This window comes from Thermobia domestica, chromosome 10 (genome assembly GCF_964235325.1).
Source record: "Thermobia domestica chromosome 10, izTheDome1.hap1.1, whole genome shotgun sequence".
NCBI classification, from domain to species: Eukaryota; Metazoa; Arthropoda; class Insecta; order Zygentoma; family Lepismatidae; genus Thermobia; species Thermobia domestica.
Genome location: NC_137463.1, coordinates 233,521,138 through 233,533,670, shown reverse-complemented (window position 1 = coordinate 233,533,670; position 12,533 = coordinate 233,521,138). Strand labels below are relative to the sequence as shown.

General features: G+C 35.1%; 1 protein-coding gene across 6 annotated transcripts in view; it reads left to right on the top strand.

Annotated features, from left to right (window-relative positions):
* Positions 1–11,809, top strand: part of LOC145663083 (uncharacterized) — a 78,223-nt gene extending 66,414 nt beyond the window's left edge. For 3 of the 6 annotated variants that reach the window (XM_081729332.1, XM_081729328.1, XM_081729329.1), the window contains one exon: positions 8,851–11,809. In XM_081729332.1, coding sequence (XP_081585458.1) covers positions 8,851–8,914 — 64 coding nt within the window. In that variant the 3' untranslated portion in view covers positions 8,915–11,809. The other 3 variants (XM_081729333.1, XM_081729330.1, XM_081729331.1) reach the window with 1 other exon arrangement.
* Positions 11,810–12,533: the final 724 nt, after the last annotated feature.

Below are 12,533 nucleotides of genomic sequence, written 5' to 3'. Positions count from 1 at the left end.
AGTATGGCTCTGCTGATAACTCAAGTGGAGAAGTAATGGAGTTGCAACAGTAACAAAATTTGTCGCATTACAAAGGAAGAAATGAAGGAACGTGTGACTAGTGGAGTGCCTGTACTCAGGTACACAGGGCCAAAAAATCCACCAATACCCCAACATTTCTCAGTAAAAGAAGTGCCAACTCTAGTATTACTTGCATCTCAAGTTTATTCAGTGTACAGAGCACAAAGAATAGATTTCGAGTTTTTAAAGTCGATCGTTAGGAGTCCCGAAGTCACTCCTGAATATGGTGGCTATAATATAAGAAAATCAACAGCCATTAAACAAGTGTTAAAAGGAGTTAGCTTGAAAAAAAATTGGGGTCCCAGGAAGAGATAACCAGTGATATAGAACAAGAAGCAACTGACTTTGTACCTGCGTGCTATGGTGTAGCAAGTAAAGTCTATGATAGAAGTTCGTATTAACGTTTGGAAGAAAAAAAACTGCATCTGCTCACACAAGAGCCCCACTACTTTGCTCTCTTCCACCCACGTCAGAAGCTTTTTAACTAAATGTAAAGCGCGCACATCTACAAATGATAATTTGGCTGAGTGCAGACAGAGCAGACCCACCAAATTTTGATCCAACTTGTTATGGATGGACACGTGATGAAACAACCAAATCGTTAATTAAGGCCAGTTATGCTTCCTCCAAATGTTGAGCCAGCTCTTGCCGATTTACTTCACCTCATCAAATGTTCCTGTTCGTCAGAAAAACCTTGCTCAACAAGAAGATGTAGTTGTGTAGGTAAACTACCTAGTACAATGTTCTGTAAATGCTTTGATGGTAGGGTCTAAATGCTACAACAAACTAAACACATGCTCACATAACGACGCTGACGAGAGTGAAGAAAGTGGTGAGGAATAATATTACAAATAAACATGAAATATTGTCATTATGTAAGTTTATCTTGAATAACCATTTTTTACAGATAAGTTTGGCTTTTAGAATACCACTAGAACATTCAGTTTCTAGGTGTGCAAAACCTCTCGAATTACAGGTGCTACATTTTAATCAAAATCATAAAAATCGAAGAAAGTTATAAGAATATTTATTTTTTAAAACATACGATTTATTAATACACTTTACTGATAATACTAATTTTGGAACAGTCTAAATACATTACATTCATGCTTAATAAAAATGTCTCGAAATTGCAAATGTTGCCCTAAGGGCTGATATCGTTGGAAAGATTATTCGAACAGAAGCATAAAGGGATGAAACATTATTCTTTGTTAATTTGTATAGAAGTTCAAGGTACATTTCCCGCAATGAACCATTTTTAATATAGATGATGCGAAATCATGAGTTTAATGGGAAATGGTGAAGGTAGAAAGTTCATGAAAATTGAAAATATTTCTATCGGAAGAAGATACACCCCATCCCTTTTGTACTTTAAGAGCTGAAAGATGCTTTCGGAGGGAATTTTCCGGTATTTCCTATTTTATTTTAGTTTCCTGTTCATTGCAGCCCCAAGTAGTTAACATTGTTGGAAAGACTGTTCCAATAGAAGCATAACAAGGTCTGAACCGTTATTCTACGTTAATTACTGTAGAAGTTACACATAATTTCCCAGAAGTCAATAATTTTTTTGGTAAAATACAAATGATTGGAAATTGTGAGTTTTGTGGGAAATGTTCAAGGGTACCAGGGCGGTACCCTTCCTAATATTGTTTGCTAGTGTGGAAAGTTCAAGAAAATATAAAAATATTTTCTTTCCGGATAGAGATTCGAGGTACGGCTCTTGGATATTAAGAGCTGAAAGATGCTTTAGGAGGGAATTTTCCAGAATTTCCCTTTTTTGTTCGTCGCAGCCCAAGTAATTAACATAGTTGGAAAGACTGTTTCATTAGAAGTAGAACAAGGTTTGAATTTTTATTCTGCGTTAACTACTGTAGAAGTTACAGATAATTTTCTCGAAGTCAACGATTTTTTAATAAAAGGGGGGAGGGGAAATCGTTAGTGAGTTTTGTGGGAAATGCTCAAGGGTGCCAGCGTTGCACCCGGCAGTTTTGCATTCAGCACATCAAAGTCTATAAGAAAACATCAAAAAACCTTGGTCACCCCAAAATGCACGGTTCTCTTGCTCTGCCACCAGACTTTTTTTTTTTTGGTGGTGTTTATATTGCTGTTTGGAAACATGAAAACAAAAAGGATTCGTTAGTTTTGTTATTTCTGTACAATAAGAAGTTTGTAACATTTAACAGTTGAAAGATATTAATTTTGCGAAGTAATACAATACAGACAATTAAGTATCTAGCGAAGAGCATAGAAACCATGAATATAGGAAATACTTATGATTAATAGTTAAGAATGAACGACGGAAATGAAGGAAAATTAATTCTAGGTAAGGTGTATTATAACAACAAGAAATAAATAGCAGCACAACGTGGAAAACTGGTTCATGTGCGTCTAATCCGGGGCCGCACTCTGCGGAAGGTTAACCATACTTTTTCTTTTTATCTTATTGTGGAATCAGTTCACATATTTTGTGCATAGATTTTACAAGTTTTTGAACCCTTAAAATCAGAGTTTAAAAAAAAATTTTTTTGAAAAAGCACAATCCACATGGGCCCATGGGATATTTTCGGGTTTAGTTGGGGTTTTTCGAAATATTTCCGTGTCTTTGGGGTAAAAGTGTTAAAATGTGATTTATATTTCAAGATTATCATTGTCACAACCAGGGTTAAATTCAGGGGGTAGCCCGGGGGGGAATCTCCCCCTCGAAGGAAATTCATTCCCCCCCGGAGAAACTCAAAAAATTTCAGTCACAAAATGTAGAAATTTCTTCACCCAATTATTTGCTTTCTTTCCGTGCACGTGCACACGAAATCCGATCTCTCAATATACATATAAATGATGCAGACCCATTCTATTTAAATATTAAACATGTAACATCTAAGGTAGAATACCAAATAGTCAATAAAACTTGTATTTCTTAACGCTATGACCGAGTTTGGCAGAACATGAAATTGTTAACTGTTGAAGAAAGGTTTGCATTTTAGTAGGTACTATACTCTCGCCCTATATTATATATTAGTAGGTAGCACTAGCACAGGTTGAGATAGGAAAGGAAAGATAGGGAAGATCTTTCGATCATTCCATATGATCTCTGATGTCAACAGACTTCAGTATTGAAAATGTAGTTCTTGCATTATTTGAAATGTGTTTTACGATTGTTAAAGTAAACACACCTTTCTTTAATTAAAAATAATTCAGTTAAAGGGTGAGATTCAGAGGGCGTCATTTAAAGGGATCAGGGAGGAACAGTTATCCCTCCTGGATTAGAGACTTATATAGAATTTATTAATATGATAGTAGTATATAAGTGAAAGATTGCTATTGAAGGTGATGAAGATCCTGCTCAGTGACGTGCCATGGGGGAGGAGCAAGCGGGGCGACGGCCCCGGGCGCCGAAGTACGGGGTGCAAAATTCGGGAGGGAAAAAGAAAAGAAAAAAAACAGAGGAATGAAACATGTGCATATATATAAAACGAAAGGAAAAAAAGTAATGAAAAGTGCTCAACATCTATGAAAAGCAGGGTTTACTTTAGAAAATTTCTCACCTTTCGCGGCTGGTCTGTCGACCTCACTCTTATATACGGGGGTGCCGTCGTATAATCTCGCGCCAAGTGCTGATTTTCCACGACACGGCACTAATCCTACTGAAGATTTCGTAAACTAAACTATTGATGTGTATGCAGTGAAGAAACCAAGGCTAATATGCTTGATTTAGAATCAGAAGTGTGAGAAAGAATAATAACCTTTTGTTAAGATATTCCTATGTATGTTTGTTTTAGGACAAAAAATATTTGAGTTAATTTAAATCTTTTTAAAAACTTCTACATTAGTAACTACTGAATATAGGAAATAATAACAAAAAGAGCTACTGTAAATAGCAGCTAAAGTTTAGTGTAAAATATTTTTGCCAGTCTTTATTTAATGTTTTAGATTAAATCAAAGTATTGTTTTTTTTAATTATAATCTCACATTGAATATTTATCAGCAATTAGTCTCAATATTAGGTAAGATGTATATGTAAATGGGATTCTTAAATATGCTGCTTTCTTGCAAAAATACAGAAGAAAGCAAACCTCCCTCCCGAGGAGTTGACATTCCCTCCCGGGTGAAAATGTCTGAATTCAACACTGGTCACAACTTGCAACAATATTCTATTCACTGCTGTTTTGAAAAAAAATGGCCGCTATTTTGAAATTTTACATTGGATCGCCCAGAAAATCTATACAGCAAATTTAGAATGTCTCGTGCTTCTACTCTCAAAATTTCAACTTGAAAGTCCGAAAATTTCACCCTGTAGCGTGGATAACAGCTCTTGTGAAAAATGACCACCATTTTGAAATTTTACGTTGGTATGCCGCCAAATTCTATGTAGGAAATTTAGTGTCTCGTGTTTATACCCTGAACATTTAAACTTAAAAGACCGAAAGTTGTGCCCTGTAGTAGTGTGGTTACTGGCAGACGAACAAATGTAGTTCGAATCATCCCAGGAACCTCAGTGATATTCGCCAAATGTTTTGTTGTTGAAGTTCACTTCCGATACTTTGTGTGTTCAATTACGGGAATTTCCCAAGCACTTGTTGCAAGACGGTTCTTTCCAGGAAGTTAATTTAAAACAATTAAAGCTATAATTCATATTTTATAAAGTAAGTGTTTTAAAATGTCTTAAATGAAATTAAATATTTTCCAGCGTAAAATAAATAGTTCTATTGTTAAAGTATTCATTTCTGATGCTTTGTGCGTTTAATTGCGGGAACTTTCCGAGCACTTCTTTCACTTTTTTTTCTTCTTTCGAAAATGCAGTTGTCTTTACTCTTCATCGAAACTTCAACTAGTACGGAATTTTGAATTAAGCACTTGAAGTAGTAAGCGTTACGCAGTCTTCGGAACTCCGGACATTAAGCTTTTAAATTTGACAAGAATTTTTATGCTGTTGCTGGTATTGATTCTACAGAATGCTTATTTGAATAGTAGCAACAAATAACAGAATTAAACTGTTGTTGGAAAACCAAATTTTACTGAAGAATACTTGTGTTACCATCAAAGGTAATAAAAAATAATACTAATAGTTTTACTAATGAACTACATATTTATTGGTAGTATCGGTACCTATGGCCTAAAACCCGTCAAATATATGAGGGATATCGTTGCTTGCTGTCGCCGAGTCGATGATCACACTATTCACGGAAAGTATTTTCTAAAGTATAAAATTGTATATTTTACTTCTATCAGGCTATAAGCATCATCCATATATTAATTTGTTCTACAATTATCTCAAGCTAAGGTAAGGTTTCTTATCCATTCAGAACTTTATAAATGTCTTATGTTGAAGGGTGTTGTGCACCTTAACGCGAAAGCATCTAATTCGCCCAAGGAAAGACCAAAATCTGATAAAAATCACTTTCAATGTGATCACCTTAGTTTTACCAACAATATACTAACAAAAAACTTAAAAACCCAGGTGCTTTTTTTTCAGGGGGGTTCAACCCGAATAAACCCACCGTTTTTTTCGGGCTGGGCCCAATTGGGCAAACCCTGCTTAAAATAGGATAACAACGAGACCCGAAGGGCAGTATTGTTGGAATTCTCCCCAGCCACAAAATCCACAGTGCGTTTTATTACAATAGGTTAAAAAAATTCTCCAAAAATATACTTTAAAACATAAATTGAAATAATAACTTTAATGTGGTTATAATTACTTCGTTCAATAATTTTCTTAGAACGCGCCTAGTTTCAGAATTGGCTTAAAATATGTATTTATCAAGACATCACGACAATAGAATACAATTGAAAAAAGTTCGGGAATCATGCATAACTAATTCTATACGATGTGTGGAGTGCTTCTGTTATGAAGACACATATGGAGATCACGTTCTACCTTGACAAATTCCATTTCAAATCGTCCAGGCAAACCATTGGTCCCCATCATAGTCTCAGATTTCATGTATTTTTTATATATGGGATCTACGTGCAATATTATTCGACCCATATTTTTTCTTTTTGCTCAAAAAAAATTTTCTTCGATATACAGCCTTCCAAAATGGCCGCCCTTCTCTCGGATTGTTCGGAAAACTGAAAAACATGTCGAATTAAAAGTTGTAGAGAAACGAATGTACTTAGTAACATAATCACAATAGCAGGAAGAGTATAAAGTTGTATGTTTCGGTGGAGGGCCAAAATTCGTCTATTGGTCCAATAGAAATCGCGAAATTTACTCGCAATGTTGCCAACTTTGATGAAGTTTTTGCTAACTTCAAACCTTTTTTTTTTCCTGTCATCACGAACAATATCAACCATCTGCTTCTAGCATCGAAATCTACTCCATAAGGTCTCTTGAAAATGTAAAGGACTTACGTTTCTGATTATTACATCGCACGTTATAGCATGATGAAAAGCTGAAAATTTCATTAAAACGCCATGTTTGGACGCCATTTTCTCAAAACCCCCACCTTTTAAAAATCTGAATTTTTTACATGTATTGGAGAAGTATCTAAGTATTTAATATCCGTTAACCGTTCATGCGGCTGCAGCCCCTAACAGTCTCAATTATTGAAATTTCGATTTTTGTACTTGCAATGTAAATATTTCCTACGGGTAGGTACTTTGATCCTATACACAAGGCGATTTGAAAGGGAGTATGAAAATTTTGAGAGATGAATCCTGACATCAAATTCAGTAGAAAAGTTCCTATAAGCATGAGTCGAATTCCGCTTCGTTTTCGAGTTACAGGGTTTCCAACTCGGAACCCAAAATCGGTTCCGGACAATGGAAAATAAAATATATATTTCGCGTTAAATCAGAAACTGTGTGTTAAAGCTTTGATAAAGTTCCGAAAGTTGATTTGTATCAATATGATGATTTTTGCATGCGTTGCAATTCGGTTGGCAGTGTTGCCAACTTGGTATAACTTTTATTTGTTTCCAAATGACACTACGTGGATTTTATTTGATATTTGGTATTCATTAATGATTGCAAACATCACATTAATTTCTGCGCAAATCGTATTCAGGATCTATATTCTGTTGCTGCTTCAAATTAGGTTAAAACGTTGTTATCATCCACGTCTCCTTTAGTCTACACAGAATAACCGTTGGACGTAAAACTCAAATATTACGTTTCACTTAGATTAAATTTCCAAACGGTGTTTCTATGGGCCTGAAGTTATTTGCAATATGTGTAGTATCATAAATGGCATAGATCATTTTTTCTTTCTCCTAATTGGAGACATTGTTCTTTTATCATTCAATACATGTGATTCTTTTTTCAGACATGAAATTTACATGCAACTAATTACCATCGGCTAATTACATGCAGCTGAAGTATTAAAAACTGGGAGTAATAGGGAAAACGGTATGGAAAGTTCAGCCACCAAGAGAAGCATGCTACCGTGAAAGGACAAAACTAAAGCTAATGCATTGGAGATTACTAGGATAATTCGTCAAATGCGTACTTCAATTTTTTAAAAATAAATATGTATATATCTGCCCCGTAATCTCTGTATAATTAAATAAATCCGTATTGGAGGGTAGTATTTAATATTTTCTTATGTATTGCAGAACATAATTTTATAGTAATAAAGTATGTCGTTGCCCAGTTCATTGCATTTACATCTACTCTGTTTCGTCGTGCACACGAATGAAAGTAATATATGTGAAACTAGTATCATTGCTATCCCATTAACCAGTACCGTATATGATTCGTATGTTCGTTTTCATGCCTCTATTATTATATTTTATATATTATAAGTATTTATTGCATATATTTCTAAACAGTAATGATTCACATTCTTAATAGACTAGTATAATAATAACTTATCAACGATTTAAACTTATATGGGCAAATTGACGAAATTATTTGCCAAATATAAACCTCTTATTAAGATTGCGAATCCGTTGAATTGTTGCGTTGGTTTATTAATGTTATTTGCTTGAGAGTGATGTATCAGTTGTATATTGAACATTATTTGTGAGTTACATATGTCAGAACAATACTCAGAGAATGCAAGACGAGAAACTTTCCAGTATGAAGAAAAATAATATATTCTGTGCTTTACTCATTATTGTTCGTGTTTCTTAAGAGATAATTACAATTAACAATTAACATTGGAATCGCGTTCTCTTTTAGAGAAGGATCACTGAAACACATATTTAGCTCGATATGAACTAATATGTGGTGGCCAGGGTGTTGGTTAAATATATGAATCTTCCACAATAAATTTTAAATGTTAAATGATTTTCGAGGTGGTTAGGGCATTAACTTTTGTACACTATTTGCGGTGTTTGCATTGTTTTGTTTTGTTAGAGAAATATATTCATGGTGTCAGTTTAAAGTGTTTATTGTATTAATTGTCACATATATTTTGCACAATTTGGAGCGATGTCTGCCAGTAAACTTGGTATTGAGATGAAGCTGAGTTTCATGAAAAAAAGGCAGTTGGAAATCATGATGTGGTGCTTGTAATTAGAATTGAGCATCCTTTGTGATTACTTGTTGCGCTTTGTTTATTTCTTCAGTTAGAGTAGATAATTATGTGACATCATATCTAAGATAGAAAAATATATATATAGCAACAATTAGCCGGACAACCGACAACGAATAGGACATCTGTAGTTTTTAAAGAGATCGATAACTATGGAAATAGACAGAAAATGATAAGAGCACTATTCTAATCTGTTTAAACAATTTATGTGGTAACCTAAGCTGTGCTTCAAATCTGAGCATTTTTTATGATTAATATCCTTTTGTGTCATATTTGTGGCTATACTATTGTGAATACTGTCTTACACTTACTTTCAGGATATTATGCAAAACGAAGTCTGATTCCTTCGACTCAAATTTGCATCACTGTCCTCCAGAGTGAAAATATGAAACATGTTTAAGGAAGGAACTGTTGCGTGGTGGCGCATAGCTTGATATCGCAGAGACTCATGTTCGTTTCTAATCCCAATCACACTTTTTGCTCTTTGAAATTTGGTCTGTCCGTTATTCTCGTTCATCTGTGTGTATTACTCATAATTGTAATATTAAAAGTAAATTTTAGCTCAATTCTACCAAATATATTTAATGGTCAGAAACGGAGCATAATAAAGTTCTATTAAGCTATTTACTAGGTTCAAAAAAATAACTAACGCAAATGTTTAGAAATATGTAAGGATATGTAATCGAACGTATTTTTATGTGATAAACACATACGAAAATACGTAGTTGTGCAGAAGATATGCAGCGAAGAGAAATCGAAGGTATTATAACATAAGGTATACTTCACTTGTAATACAAGATGTCCAAGAACTTTTTGTACTCCTAGGTTTGAGTATCGCAGAGAACAATTTCAGTTGTACTGTTGATAATACTGCTTTTGTGGTCACAACCAGCACCGTGCCACAACTCTTTATTCATTGTGATATGAAGATTTTCAGTTGTAAGGCCATGACTGATGTGAGGGGTTGCACTTAGACAATTCGATCCCATTGAAATGGCCCCCACGAAGCCCGGACCTTACACCAATAACTCGTTATGGAGAATAATCAAGACAGATGTTTCTCATCGTTGGTACACGAGAGACTTAACAATTCCTCGAAAGTGTGGAGAAAAACTATCGAACGATGACTCATCAGATGCTCCGCAACATGTCAAGGAGAACATGAAGACGCACACATCTGTGTGTACATTACAATGAAACACATACAGATCCACTCGATTTGTAGTTCCTATATGTGGATCTAAATACTTAAATGTAATATGTAGTAAATAAATTAACTACAGTGACACCGACATTGCTCTCTGTGATGCCCAAACCTAAGGATAGAGGAACTCAGACACCCTGTAACAAGCAACGAATAAAATTTGATAAACAGAAGGTAAAAGATGAATGAGAAATGTATATTCAAATTGAGGTATGTTTCAAAAGAATGAATTTAGTCCAATATATAATATAGTGTAGATGTGCCTAATGTCGTCATATCGGTTTTTATATGGGCACAAGATGGCTCCCACTGATATTCAGAAGTAGCTACTTTTTGTGCATATACGTTTTCGACTTTCTTTTGTCATGATTAGACTTCGGATCGATATGCGCTAAAAACGGCAAAATATGCATGCAAATATGCGCTAAAAATCACGAAAATATGCACTGAAAATATGCAAATATGCACTAAAAATTTTAAATATGCAGCAATGAAAAGCTAAAGTTAAATGAGGAATTTTATCTTTAGAGTAAAAAGCTATATTACTTGAACTACATATATTTGTGTATAACTATGATGCATTCATGCTACAATATACAACTATGTAGTTTTCGATGTTTTCTGGCGAAAACTTGCATTATCATTTAAAACATTACTGTACATCGAAAATGTTCCTTCCGTGTCACGGGTCGTTAAGGGACAGTATTTCAAAAAATCAATGTTACTTGTTGTTAAATCTGAAATTCGTGCGTCGTTGTTCCCAGGAACACTTTATTTACATTAGACAAGAATTTTATGCCAGAATTTTTCGCGTCTATTGAATGTGGGTTTCGAAGAAATGCTTGTTCGATTGGTCTTGGGGGCGTCTGCTTCGTTATTGAATAAAACAGCACAAATGCACTGCAAAGTCTTAATCATCGCTATTCTAATCTCGTTATGAACTGAAATGAGTATTGAGCTCCTCCCTGGCTAAGCGGTTAGAATACGCGCCTTTGGCGCGGGAGACCCGGGTTCGATTCCCAGCGGGAGCTCATGTGGTTCGGATTCCACGTTAACCAGTAGGTCCACGTCTCACATAGCCTCGCTGCTGAAAGGGACGCTAAACTGAAATTCAACTCAACACAATGAAATGAGTATTGATAAACGCAAGGCCTCTTTTAATATTTTCAGCTCTGCAAGCGTCCAAGGCTTCTTAAATAAATCTGGTTTCATCGGGTTCAAACAGCTCTCAGTCAGTATGTGAAACTAAAATACATCTACTTATACAGGGTGTTTCTAAACAACACCGACAACGTTTCGGAGGTGATTCCTGACACCAAAATAAGGCAAAAAGTATAGACCAACCTGAGTGCACAAATGCTTGCTTTCGGAGTTATAGGCTGCCGAAAACATGAAAAAAAGAACTTTAACCCGTAAGTACTACGCGGATTCCGTCAGACTTCGCGTTCGCCATAACTTCCCGTTCTACCGCCTCTCCAAATTGTCGCTTCCACTACCTTCTTGGTTATATTGAGTGTGTATGTGAAAATTAACAATGTGTCGGTAGTTTTTCCGCAATATATTCTTCGGAGTCTGACAGACTCCGCGTAGTACTAATGTGAAGAAAAAGTGCGTAGTATTTAAGGGTTAAAGGTCCATAGCTCCAAAACTATGGAACCTATCGTAGTCGGGTCAAGTCTTTACTTAGGAACTAATATGTGCGCTATCCAAAAATACATGTTTCAGAATCCTAAGGTACTCATGCAACCATTTTTGTACAGGCAGTTTGGTTACGGGCATATAATCTGAAGTACTCACTAACTACCTCTATAAAAAATGATGCGGAAGTACTGCAAGATTCTGAAGCATATATTTTTGAATAGAGCACATATTAGTTCCTTAGTAAAGTCCTGACCCGACTACGGTAGACCCCATAGTTTTGGAGCTATGGACCTTTCAAGTTCATTTCTTCATATTTTTGGCAGCCTATAACTCCAAAAGGAAGCATTTGTGCACCCAGGTTGATTTATACTTTTTGCCTTACCTTGGTGTCAGGAATCATCTCCCAAAAACGCTGTCGGTGTTGTTTTGAAACAGCCTCTCTCTCTCTCTATATATATATATATATATATATATATATATATATATATATATATATATATATATATATATATATATATATAGGCTGGCCCTCAGGTATAAACTGGATAAAATGTATTTCAATCCTGCTTTACACTGGATAAAGCTGAAAACTATGGTTTAGCCCCTTCCTTGATCATATTCTGGACCCACCATTGTTTTACAAATAAAGTGCTAAGTATCTTTGAATAAAGAGTAAATATACTCAGAGAAGTAAACAAACATTTCTAGCATAAGCACATAATAAAGCCTGCCTAGCGAAATTGAACAGGACTCTCAAATATTTCCGTTAAAGGTTTCAAAGTTAACGAAGATAGCTCTATGCTTCGAAAAATAAATAAGGTAAATACATATACTAGACATAGATAAAATAAAATATTGTATATGGGTCTAATGTATTCAATTATTTATTTATGCTACGAATTAATACACATAAAACTTACAGTAAAAAAAAAAAAACTACCTACGGTTTCAAAGGCCAAGACAAAAAGTAGATGCTATGCCCTTTTCAGCGCTCCTTCCTCTATTTTTGGCACCCTTTCGATCTATGGTGTATATTATGCTCCTTGTTCTATGTCTCCAGACCAGATAGAGAATGAGCTATTGGAGTTTGAAAATAACTCTATAAAAATTGCACTTCGTTCGAAAACTCGCACGGTACCTAGGGCCTTACATGGC